Source organism: Excalfactoria chinensis, chromosome 2 (genome assembly GCF_039878825.1).
Source record: "Excalfactoria chinensis isolate bCotChi1 chromosome 2, bCotChi1.hap2, whole genome shotgun sequence".
Taxonomy (NCBI): Eukaryota; Metazoa; Chordata; class Aves; order Galliformes; family Phasianidae; genus Excalfactoria; species Excalfactoria chinensis.
In genome coordinates, this window is record NC_092826.1 from 44,257,121 (window position 1) to 44,270,906 (window position 13,786).

General features: G+C 38.6%; 1 protein-coding gene across 1 annotated transcript in view; it reads right to left on the reverse strand.

Annotated features, from left to right (window-relative positions):
* LAMA3 (laminin subunit alpha 3) overlaps positions 1-13,786 on the reverse strand; it is a 111,323-nt gene that overhangs the window by 89,568 nt on the left and 7,969 nt on the right. The window contains exons 3-7 of the mRNA XM_072328221.1: positions 8,238-8,355; positions 7,237-7,355; positions 5,619-5,789; positions 2,820-2,917; positions 1,219-1,334 (exon numbers count right to left, since the gene is read on the reverse strand). Coding sequence (XP_072184322.1) covers positions 1,219-1,334; positions 2,820-2,917; positions 5,619-5,789; positions 7,237-7,355; positions 8,238-8,355 — 622 coding nt within the window. The remainder of the gene's footprint in view (positions 1-1,218; positions 1,335-2,819; positions 2,918-5,618; positions 5,790-7,236; positions 7,356-8,237; positions 8,356-13,786) is intronic.

The window sequence follows — 13,786 nt, forward strand, 5'->3', positions numbered from 1 at the left end:
GAAGAAAGGTCATGGGACTTCTCCAGCTTGACTACTCAGTCTGTGGGTCTAAAGCACTTCAAACTCTTTAATAAGGAGTACAGAAATAAAGACTCGTGTGGAGGGGACTCCTCAGCAGGAACATCATTGTGACTATTTGCATCAGGTTACAGGTTACAGCAACTGCTGGCTTGAGAAAGGAGTGCAACCCAGACCCCCATCAGTGTTAAAATGACAGGAAGCTCAGAGTAGACTGCTTATGAGCCCAAGACAAGCAAGGCAGAAGAACTGCACTGATTTATGGGTAATGTGTAACACTGCCAAGACGGGACTCCACTGCTGAAAGGATTTTCAGACACATTACATGGTTATTAGATTGTAAATTTAGCAGTCTTTGGAGACATGACATTTTGCTCTGGTTCCTGTAACAGTGAACATGCTCAATTCCCAAAGGACAGATTTCTTTCTAAAACAACTGTTTTATGAGAGAAACTTTTGAACTGTGTGCCTTCATAATATAAAAGATATAGTAGCTACTGTGACAAGAACAATGAGTAACACAGATCCTCTTCCCAACAAAAGACAGCAAAGACTGCATCATTATTTCTTACAAATCCCAGCTGTAAACTAAATACTTCACTGTTTCATAAAGGGGACTAACTGCATCTTTCCATACTTCGCTAAGTTCTTCTTATTCCCTCCAAAAATAAAAGTACATGCCACACAGGTAAACCTGCAGAGTGCCCTCTGTTGGCAGTACACAAATAATAGATGTCACAGCAAGTGTTGTCCCATGACACATCAAGTTAGAGTGACCTGCAGAGCTAAGTATTTATGCAGTCTCTCTCTCAACTGAATACAAAGGCCTTTGGCAACAGGGAGGTGAGTTTCAAAGCTGTACAAGATGCATATAATCACTGTTCTGCTAGGGAAGACCCATGGTTTGTCAGCACAGTGATGACTAGGTGGAGATGAGATGTTGATTTAACATACTACAGGATCATTTCAACTTTTCTCATGCAATATTTTCACGTGTATGGTGATATTCATTGTTCAACAAGAAGAGGAAAAAACACAATTAATGTTCACTCCATCGTTTAGTCCTCACTGTTGTGCAGAAAGAATTTTCTCAGTACAGAAAAAAAGGGTGTCAAAACCTACTGTATATTAGGTACTCACCATGGCTAATTCCTACCCATTCAAAGGCCCTTTTAAACAAACTTATTTTTGACTACTCACGTTCACATATGTTTGTGTTCCCAGCTGTCGCAGGTTGCCACTGTTTCTGATTATAGCCGGGGCAGCAGTGGTCACAGGTTTCCCCACAAGTGTTATGCTGACATTCACAATGAAACCTACAGAATTAAAGTCACTTGTTATACTGAAGTTGGATTTTATTTTATTTTTTCTTAATCATGTAATTATTCATGGCTGGTTACTTTAATTATATGATTATGGGCTTGTTAGCATAAACGAGTTATAGAAAACATGTATCACTGGATTCAATAGACTGGATTAAGAAACTTTATGCTAGAATATTAAGTCAAGCTAATACATAATATCTTAGGATGAACCCAATTTAGCTTCATTACAAAGCTCAGGCATGTTGACCTACAGTAAATCAAAACATTAATCCTCCTTCTATGTGTGCCTTCATCATTTTTCAGTTATGCTTTGTTTACAATTACTGTCTTTATTAAACCACAATAAGAAGTCCATCTCATTGCATTTAAAGTAGCTCATACTATTTATCAAGAAAACACGCACCATATTTACTTTGATTTAGCTGAATAGCCTCCATAAGTGCAGACTCTTATTATTAGGTCTTGTGTTGCTATCATGCATAGCAACTGAGTCCTAGGAGTAACAAAAAGACCCTGAGACTGGAAAGGCTTTTTCCCATTATCTGCATAGCTCAATAACCAAGGGGCAATATAATTTTAGAGCAGACATTTCTACTAAATTTATGGCTTTTGTCATTAATAAATTAAGAATACAATATTGAAAGTCATATTTTACTTTTATAAGTATTTATATAGTCAGACATATTTTCCTGTTGGGAGATGATAACAAACTATGTTTTGCAAAAAGAACTAAAGATTTCTAATGAATTATTAAATTTTATTTCAGATAAAAAGAAAATCTAATACTTTTTATCCCCTACTCAGCTCTTGTGAGGCCCCATCTGAAGTACTGTGTCCAGGCCTGGGGCCCCCAGCACAAGAAAGACATGGAACTCTAGGGGTGAGTCCAGAGGAGGGTGAACAAGATGATCAGAGGGCTGGAGCACCTCTCCTATGAAGAAAGGTTGAGAGAACTGGGCTTGTTTAGCTTGGAGAAGTCTCTGGGGAGACCTCATCGTGGCCTTCCAGTACTTGAAGAGAGCATATAAACAGGAGGGGAAATGACTATGAGAGTGGACAGTGATAGGACAAGGGGGAATAGTTTTAAACTGAGACAGGGGAGGTTTAGGTTAGATTTTAGGAGGAAGTTTTTCACACAGAGGGTGGTGACGCACTAGAACAGGTTGCCCAAGGAGGCTGTGGATGCCCCATCCCTGGAGGCATTCAAGGCCAGGCTGGATGTGGCTCTGGGCAGCCTGGTCTGGTGGTTGGCAACCCCGCACATAGCAGGAAGGTTGAAACCAAATGATCATTGTGGTCCTTTTCAACCCAGGCTATTCTTTGATATTTCATATAGAACAGTTCTTGAATGTTTTCACACCAATTATTAGCAGACTCTCATTTTTAAAATGTAACAAAAATGTATATCTGGCAGTAAAAAAGGACATTTGAATACATTTGCTGACATTAAACTAACATCATGCTCAGTTTACTTACTGGTATTGGTTTTCAGCACTTTTCGCTCTGCATACTTCAGCATGGCCATGGCAAACACATCGACCACCAATACTAATATCTTTTATACTGTAGTAATACTATGGAACAAACAGAGTTATATTCTTGTATTACGGTATAAATATCAACATCAGTTATTTCTACATTGTTAAATCTTTCCTATCAGAATTTTAAAGGCATGATTTTATAAAGGGACAAATCCAAGCAGTCAATTGTCAAATCTGTATTGATGTTATGTCTTAGTGAGAGTCCCAGTGTACTGGTTGTTAATATACAGATGGTAGCAAATGTACAGAATGAATAAGCAAAGGAAAACTCACCAGTGGTGGTGCCTTAGCTGAAGAAGCTGAGGCAGTCCTCACTGGAGAGCAATCTCCAAGAGATGCTGCCTCAGTGGGAGTCAGCCCTTAAATGAGGTCTCAGAGGAGGTGGAGTCGAGCTCCACCCCTTCCGGGAGCACAGCTACATCACTCTCACCTGTGCTCCCACAGCTGACCCCACACTTGCCTCAGCTGATTAATCAGAGGTTCAGGCTGTGATTACCAATCTCCCATACACCCAGCAAATCAAAGTCAGTGCCCACAGGGTGCCTGATAGTAACAGAATACATTTGTATGTTTGTGCAGCTCACAACAAATGCATACTGCTGTAACCTTCCACTCTCCAGCAGCTACACATCATCATTGCCTGAGCTTAAAGCTTGCTCAAAGTCAGCTTGATAATGGAGAAGTGAAATACAGTTACAGCATCAGCTTGTGAGACTTTGGTCCAATCAGCAAATAGGACACACTTTGTGAGCAGCACTGTTTTTCCCATTCAGTCATACATGGTCACAAAACACTAGAAACAGATCAAGATCACTTCCTTGACTCTCCATTGTGACTCAAACTAGATTTGAAATTATGACTTGAAGTCAAACAACTCTATAAATCATCCTAATGCCTTTCAGGCATCCAGGCAACAGGAGATAAAAATGTAATATGTTCAACTCACTGAAATCCTCTTTAGCATATAATATCAATAGTAACTACTGTACATATTTTTTGTAGCTCTCAAGTTGTTTACTTAGTGTACCAAGCAGAATGGAGAGCTGGTTGTAATTTTTGATCTCTGTGTACCTCTAGAAAAGATTAAAGGGACAACATTAATGCCACTAGAGGATAAAAAGGGTCAAAATATTTTGCAGTTTCGTCTCCTGTGCTCTCCCATTTACAATATAACCCCTGTAAGAGGTTATACACTCCACTGCAGGTAGAGTTGGCTGGCACAGAAAGAAGCCTCTCCAAGGCTGAGAGCTTTTTCAACTCCCTCTCCAGCTTCTGTAAAGCTACTTTGTTCTAGGTGGGTGAAGAACAGTAGATAGGAAATAAGATCTCATTATTTTTCTCAACAACCTCTATTCAAATATAGAAGTTAATTTCTATCCGTGCCTTCCACTTTTGGACTGTAAATAAAATCTGTGCTTCCAGAGCCTTCAGCACAGCTAGAAATGACTGCTGTTACTCTTGCAATTGTATTTGACTGTTTTTGTTTTTCTTTTTTATAAAGTAAGATTTTTCACGACTAGGTCCACGGTTACGTGCTGCTTAGCAGAGCTATACTGTACTACTAACAGTAGTTGTACTGTTACTGCTTAGTAACAAATCATATTAGTAACAGGCCAAAACAATCAATAGGTCACAGTATAGATATAAAACATACCCTATAAAATTCATTCTGCCATGAATTTAAACCATTAATGAAAGTCAGGCAGTTACTTGGACAGGAGAAGAGAACTCATCTGGTTTTCATCTGTTTTTCTAGTAAGTTGAACAGTAAGACTTTTCTTAGTAATATTAACTCTTTCCTAGACTTTGATGGTCTCCACAATGAGAATTTGTGCTCTCTTCTAGCAATTCAATAGAATACCCAATGTTTTATTCATTTGCCCTACATCCTATGGCCATAACATCAAAAGTACCTTACACTGAGTCTATGCTGCTTGCCAGGTAAATACTGCATTTACATTTGCCTGTAAGCAACAACTTAAAATTTACTTAAGACAATGAAGGTACTTAATGAAAATACTATCAAGAAACTGGAACATTTTAGGTACTTTTTATGCAAAAAACCCATACATGTGTGCAGTGCCTCACCCCAGGGTTTCCTCCAATTGTTACCAAGTCTTCATTTTAAATAAAGAGGTTAAAAATAACAATATAATATGAAGTTTACAATCTCTCCACTATATCAATTTCTATGCATTTTTCCCTAAGGTATTTCCTTACATGGGAGCAGGACTTTGGCTGTTTAGCCCTAAGGGATAGCCCAAAATCCACCGAAAACTCCTATGCATCTCAAATAATTTGTGTACAAATAGAACCTTTTGAGTTGGCTCTTTGATTCCTGCTCCTACAGAAACTCAGGTACCATTTCCTGCAAATCTCTTTGAATAAATAAAGGAAAGCAATGTAAAATAAAGCTAATGAGATCTAGCTCCTCAGCTCTGTGAAAGACAGTTCAGAAGATTTATGGATTGGCTCCCAACAGTTCCAATGATGCACCCAATTTCTTTTAATATTTGAAATCAGGGAAAGAAGATGGTCTGTTAAAAATCATTACTTCCCTCTCTAACCCAGTGCTATCTCAGCCACCTTCTTACCTCAAATGGACCTTTGAGGTAAGTAAATCCTAAAGGGATTTACAGATGGGTCACTGCAAATTTTGTTTGTTTGTTTGTTTCAGTATTGTAAACTTTAAAGACATAAATATTGAATATACCTCTGTGAAAACAGTACTTACTCTGCGGGTTACGGTAGGGTCTCGTTGAGCTTTTGATATCAAGTGGCCAAGAAGTGTATTAGTTCTGAGAAAATGAAGGCGGATGTTTGTTGCTTTTGTGAATTCTTGAAGACTAGGGGAATAAGTGAAGTTTTTTGCTCCTGGGCGGCCATTTACCAAAGAGACTACAATCTAGCAAGAAAAGTAAGTATATTTTTATTAAAACTTATCAGCTGCAAGTATCAGTACTGGGCACAAAGCCAGGTTTTGAGTAATAAAAGAACCAAAGGGTTTACTATTGTTTCTGAGCACATCTGCAACTGCACACACTGAAATCAAGACATAAAACACTCCAAGAAAAAATAAAAAAATGTGTCTTGGACTCTCCTGAATTCTCACTGCTCATATCACAATGCCATAAGGGTGTACCCACTATTGTGGGTACACAGAGAGAACATCATTTGGAAAGAAAAATAAATAAATAAATAAATGGGAATAGCTACAAATAGTTACATTAACAGTTGATAGTGTCAATGGAAGTTTTGCCTGAGTGAAAACACCAGATTTTGGCTCTTTCCCAAAGCACATTTATTTTTGGGTTAAGGCACAAACATTCCTGGAAAATATTATTGTTACCAGGTCCAATGCCTACGAGCACATTTAACAGCCTTTCAGAGGAAAGTACATGATGTTACTTGAGAAAATCCCTTCACATTAAAGTAGGTTTATCTGACTTTCCAAACAGGTGCTCCAGCACTTATTTATTTTTGAAGAAATTGGTGCCAGCAATCATGAATCTATATTAAATTAGCAAATTAATATATTAGTGTGCATGTAGACCTCCGAGTAAGAGACTTTATTTATTAACAGCCAGACAACAGATTTCTAGTTTCAAACATCTGCAACAATCTGAAGCGTGCATTAGAGATAGCACCAGAAATGTTCTACATAAATTGTTCTTGTAAAAATTTGTTGCGTTAGTAGGCAGTTTCTACTTTAAACTACAACTCCAGATTCATTTGCACAAAACTCTGGACAACTCTGGTGTGGTTTAGATGTGTATAATAACTGCATGGGACATAAAACAAGAACATCAGCAAGAGTGAACAGTACAGCCAGGAGTTTAGCCTCAATTCAATTCACACAAGCCACATTTCTGCTTATCAAGGAACAGCAACTAAACTCAAAGCAACACTTTTGCAAGCACATGTCGTATATTATTAAAATATATATATATATATTTTTACATGTTTTTTTCTTAGATAGCTTCTTATTCTTGACTGGTCTACAGCATTTGGTCCCATGAGAAATTCATATGCAGTAAGTTAATTCACATGCAGAAACTATGCAGAAAATGCATTCAGTATCTTCAAATGCATATTCCTAAAGAGAGGTAATCTAAACCATAAGAAGGAATCCATACAGGCAGCCCTGCCCACTGGTCTAAGTCAGATAAAGTCAGCTCAACCTCCTAAAATTTCAACAGCTACTTAAATTCATGGCTATGAATTTATTAACTTAGTTCCAAGCAGTAATAACAAAAAATAAAATACTTTATGTTCTAGGTTTTTATTGTAACTGCAAACTTCTGTAACTGTTCACTTCCACCATCACGTGTCATTTTTCTAAAAGCACTTACCTCTCCATTTTCAAGAGGCACAATGCGAGAATATTCTGTAGTGCAAATGACATCGCTATCCCTCCTCACGGGAACATTTGCTTCCTTTCCAAAGCGTTCCAAACAATCTGTTTTGGAGTCTGGTCAAATCAGAGTTATTTTTATATACACCATTGTTCTAATTTAAATTAACAAAGAAATTTTAGGTGAAAGCACAGGGATTTTTTTCCCCTAGTTAAAGAGAAACAAAGTCTGATTTCTTCACTTAAAGCATAAAAATGAAAATTTCTAAATATAAACTGTGAAGCTGGTGAGATGCTGGAACAGGTTGGCCAGCGAGGTTGTGGATGTCCCCTCCCTGGGAGCACTCAAGGCCAGGCTGGATGGGGCTTTATGCAGCCTGGTCTGGAGGGAGGTGTCCTTGCCTATAGCAAAGGGATTGGAGCTAGTTGATCTTAAAGGTTCCTTCCAACACAAACCTTTCTATGATTCTATAATAAAACATTTCTCGTAGTAAGTCATTCAGTGGTGCTTGACAAGACACTGCACAATCTTTCTAATATAATAATAGAAAAGTTTATCTATTCCAAGATTTCATGCTTGTGTATCACACAGTCATGAAGGTTGGAAACGACCTCTAAAATCTAGTCCAACCATTAATCCATCACCACAGTACCCACTAAAACAGCATCCCTCTGATTTTTGCTAGGAATTCTTTAATCCAGTGGGATGAAGGACACATGTAGCTCCAATATACAAAAAGGCAAGATAAGCAATGCAAAGCAAAAAATCCCAACGGACCAACAAACACTGACATGTTGAGTTACAGTTTTAAAATATTGTGCTCAATTTTAATCGCGCTCTTTTGACTCGTATATCATCTATAACTAAGATAAACATTTTTTACATCCACTGCCTCCACTACAGGTGAAACAATCAGCAAAATACATGGCCTGATTTTCCAGCAAACGATTAAAGAAACCTGCCTACAAAAGTGCAGCAATGCAAGAATTAATACTTACGAGCAAAATATTGCCAGGGAGTGTAAGTTCTTCCAAAGTCCACCGATCTTTCTAAGATCCAGAGATCTGGACGAGGAGAATTCGCAAACTTGATAAGAATATAGGCAACATGGAAGAGCTGGTAACAGAACATACAGCAGTATTATCAGGAACTTTTTAAACACCGCAAAAGTCCAGCAATATTAAAACTAATGCCAGTAAGTCCCTTTTCTGTTGCGTACAGTGAGAAAGTTATCCCCTGCTGTTTCATTTCCATTAAAATAATAGGCCAGATTCTCAGCTGGTACTCTCTATTTGTATCAACCCTCCTCAACTGGCAATGTGCTCCAATACATTAAGAAAGCTGCAGAATGACTGCATTATATGTTATGCCATCTGTTACATTTCAGAATGGTCCTGTTCCACATCTGATTGCTTAGGTGTGTTTAGGGTATAGTACTTAGCCTCGAAAAATTAGCATCTCAATTCACTGAGATAAAATACTTTTACAGAATCCTGCCACATTCTCTCTGCTTGTTGCATTCCAGACATGTAACTGTGCTTGTAGTCAAGGAAAATAACATTAGTCAGAATGCACACACTTTACACTTGTACTCCTTTGGCTGTATTTGATAATAATCCAAGTTATCTCCTCCCTCACTACAAGGATATTTCTAGATAATTTTGCCACTTTGTAAGTAGCAAAGGCAAGTCTCTGCAGTTTCATGCATATCAAATATAACAGGAGAGATTTTTATGACTGGCAGATCTTACATATTCTGAAGCTACTCAGAATGTGTCCCAAGTTTCCCAAGGCCACGTGCTCAATACGTACCATGGACATAGACCACAAAGGCAGAAAGCTCCCAAACACTACTGCAAATACGGATTTGACATGAAATCCTACTCTAAGTCAAATTTATTTAGATCATTAGACTTCAAACTACAAATATGTACAAGCTCCCAATCACAAACTGGGACTGCCATCTCTTGCCATGCCTGGCCCGTTCAACTATCTACTAGGACCAGTTCAGAGGCTCTCACAGCTGTCGGCCACCAAAAGCCAGCAAATGGCCTGTAACAAAATGGAGCAGAAATCTTTGTCCCTACCCAGTACTGTACATGATTTACTAAGTAATGGCATCAAACAAATTAAGTGGCAGTCATTCTGTTGACAAAACCATTATTTTCCCAGAGTTAGAAATGGTGACTACAGAGGTGGAGTACTGTCCTCCAATTACTGATTGAAAATCCTCAAACCAGATGTCAGACACAGCTGAATACTCTGAAGACCGTGCCAAAATTTGCTCCTATTGAGTTTCTGATACTCAGCCAAAGTAGCTTCCGCCACTTGACAGCCACATTTAAGAGTAGGGATTTTGGCCACACAGCCCTTACATGCCATCCAGTATGGGCATTCAGCATGAAACTGGGCACCCATAGGGAAGGGCCATGATTATGTAATTCCTAAAATAATAAAGGTTTATGTTCTCAGTTTTGGACAGTGGGATCTCTCAAAGCTGGGTCTGCACTGGGCAGGCAACTGCTTATCCATTATAATTCACACTTCCCCTGTGCTTTAATTCCATCCTCACATGCTCTATCAAGAATGGAGGACATTCTGCACATTCATCAAATCACATTTTATCAAGACAAGCAATATAGAAAGCTTGTGGGAACACAGAAGAAGCATACAAAAAGGCAGGCTGTGTCCTCTAGTATGCTATTTGTAGCCATGTACTAAATCACTGCAACAATGACCTTCTACCTACTCTCCAAAAAAGCTGGTGGCACCTGCCTCAGCCTGTCACACAGCTATTGTGTTCTTTCCCTCAGATACTACTTGAAGCGCTGATAAACCCGTCTCATCTTGTAACAGTTGATGCCTTCTATAAGCACAAGCAAAATAGTAGCAGTAAATTCTATTTCCACTGGACTTTTTCCCTGCTGAGGAACTGAATTATGACAAAATCTCGCTTATGTATCAGTGTTACCCAAGACTTGAACCTTTTAAACACAACTAAAGAGAACAGTGGCCAACATGATTCCACACAGTAGTTTTCTACATAACAAAGCTGGATTAGCACATTGTGCTCTTTGAACACCTGTGTGACAACTGTTATTCAGCTGTGGAATTCACAGAAGCTCAGAACTGTAGGGGTTGGAAGGGACCTCTAGAGATCGAGTTTAACTCCCCTGCAAACTGGAATTGGCTCAAGCCTATGACTGCTCCATGGGAACGTTCAGATCATGTGAGGCTCTCCCAACACCCCATAGTTTGAAATGCTGCTTGGATTTGTATGACCACACTAGGGAAGAGAAAGGAGACAGAAGGAGCATATTTTCTCAAACAGTATTAGCAGGTATATCTACACCACCAAAATTACCTCAGTGTAATATAATTGTTCTTTTAGCTTGTGATATGATGCTACTGTGACTAGCATCACACGTTACCCAGAAGTCAGTGAGGCTCCTACATTGCTAGATGGCTGCAAACAATAGAATTACAGAATCATAGAATCACAAGATTGAGAGGGACCTACAAGATCATCTAATCCAACCATTCTCCCATTGCCACTGCTACCACAAGCCACTAAACCATATCTCATAGCTCTTCATATCCAGACACCTCTTGAACACTGCCAGGGATGGCCATTCCATCACCATGTCCTTTAATAGCAAAGGCATGATCTTACTGTACTTGCTTTGTAAACTAGAAAAGCAAGCGAGAAAGTGGTAGAAGTTTGATGATCATTCAGTAGATACAACAAAACTCTCAAATGTGGGCCAGTGCAGGAATGGAATTTTAAGGAAGCATGAACTGCTCTTACCTCACAATAACAGTAGTTATCATTTATGCAACTGCTCCAAAACATTCCTCAGTACCAGCAGTTTCACAGAGTTGGCATGTACATGCCCAAGAGTTTCTTACTGTAATGAAGCATTAAGGTCCTAAGCACTGATTTTTTTCTCAAACAACTGATAAAAATAACAGCACATTTAAATGAAGTAGAAATCCTGTGTGTTATTAATCTAACTGAAACTTTGTTGTTGCAAAATGGCCAGTGCCCCCTTTACTTGTAACCTCTCAGTAGGACTTGAGGCACTCTTACAGATCTAGAGACTTACTTGCCACAACAATCAATATTTAGTGATCCATAACCATGGATTTTACAGATGAAATTGTAATTAAAAAGTGTCAAGTGGAAAGAGCTGAGACAGCCTTTTTGGCAGGCGTCTGGAAAAGTAGCTACTATAGAGACGTAGAGAAAAGCCTACATGGATAATATTTGAAAGGCATTAGACTGAGTGACCATGTTCCATACAGTTTAATGACATACACGTATGTGCAGCAGTGCATGCGCGGAAATGATGATGGTGACTGGAGAAGCTCATGCTGCAAAGCACACAGAAGCCATTCCCTACATGTTAGACTAACCTTCTTGGGTACAGAAGCCAGAAATAAGCCAGAGGACTCCTAACAGTGTTCACTTAGAACTGTGCATGCCATATTCATACCACTTCTTAATTCAACCAGCCACCGATGCTAAGAAGCTATGCTCTCATTTAGTTACCTAAGTTCGTGCCTGTGAACACGCCTCACTGGAGATGCTAGCTCGTTTCCCCTATCACAGTCAGTGTTCAGGATCAAAAGGGAGAATCACTCCACATTTCACAGGCAGTATTCTGAAAGGAACGCTTTTGGAAATGAAAGGGTAGTCCATTGTCCAGGTTCAATCTGTCCTTGGTCTTTTTGCCAAGACTTCAGGCAAATACATCAATGATTGTCAGTTATAATCCTGAAATTTCTCATGCAGCCCTTTTTCCATTGGTAATTGGACAAAGACCAACTCAATGCTCATAATTATTTCTTACATATGGCCTATTTCTTCACAGAACACTGAAGCTATTCATTTGGGACAGCATTTGTATAGTTCAGACCTCAGTTGTTCAGGAGATAAACATCCCCTTATGAAGGCTACAGTCCTACAATACAAAGAACACAGAAGGACTGTCAGCACTGGAAGAAAACATGGGGAAGCATGGAGGGTTGACGGCTATCAACAGAGGTTATGCTTTTACTATGTTGAGTTGAAAGTGAGGTAAAGACAACACATCACAGATCAAAGTAACAGAGATGGACCACAGGAGGGGAGATGGCAGAAGCTGAAGTACAGACATTGAGGGAAGTGAAATCAGTAAATGGAATATCTACAAAGATCTTTCTAACTGGATGCTGAAAAACCAAAGTAAGGTAGTACCAGGAAATCCAGGGAGAGCAATCCTTCAAGTACATATGTGTGTCCATACATTTTGAAAATTGATTCTCTCAACACCAATAGACACATTATTGCAAACATAAAACTAATAATAATAAGCCAAGACATTCAACCTGTCTTTTAATTAAAGCTTTAGGAAAACAACATATAGTCTATTTCTTAAAGCATAATATATGAGCAAGAAAGGGTTTTTTAGGGGGACTAAATCTGTCAGCTCTGCTTAAGATGCTTGTATTGGAACAGAGGAATAAATGGAGCATTTGTTATCTGGATCTAGCTTCAGGATCATACTTTATATACTGTTATGAATAGTCAAGTACAGTGAATGCAATAACTACTTTTGGAGGCACAGGTCAGCACAGCTTACCTTGATAAATCTCCTACCATCCCAGCTTTGTCAAGCTACACACAGATGATTACTATAAAACAAAAACTAAATCCATACGAAATATCTACCATGAAAAAGCAACTCAGAACATACATACAATTGTGAGAGGTTTTTACAAATCGCTTATGTGCTTCAACTGGAAGATAACAAAAACATGACATACTCTACAGGCTGTACCACAAATCTGAGATCTGTTTCAGTTTCCTTCCCCCCCTACAGAAAGTACTATTTTGTACACTACATTCCATTTTGTGCCTTCAGTTTACAATAGTAGCTAATTAATAACATCACTACAAAAAAATAACATTTAACATATTACTGCAAAAGACCTAACTGAGTCTTAAGCCTCTCAGAGCCATACTAATGCCCCAAAAAGCACAGTAAAAAAAAATTACAGATAACTAAAAGCAATGATAAAAATTCATGGACAACACTTCATAAAGATTAACAGTTAGACATTTGTTCTGCACCATGCACTATAACACAATCCAGAAACCTTACGTTCTACTTCTGAACATAAGAGTTCAGGAAAAAAACACCAGGGAGTATTGGTGTAATATTTGCTAGGCATTAAGAAAGCCAGAAACAAGAGCACACCTGCTATGGTCAATCCGAAGTGTCACAGGAACCACAATTAAGTTCACTCAAACATTACTGAAAAGTTTCAAATGAGTTGATGACTATGTTGAGAAGATCTTGATCAAATAATGGAATGTGTGAGTCTTCATTTGATCCAAATGTTTTAAAGAAGTGAGGAACAGCCAAAGCTTAAGTATCTAAACTGAGACACTGCCTCAGGGATCAACATTATAATTATTATTCAGAAGGTCTGTGATTGATTAGAATTGTAACTGCAGTACAGAGAGTCAGAAGGGGAAGTAAAGCAGGGCTTCAAGTTTTTT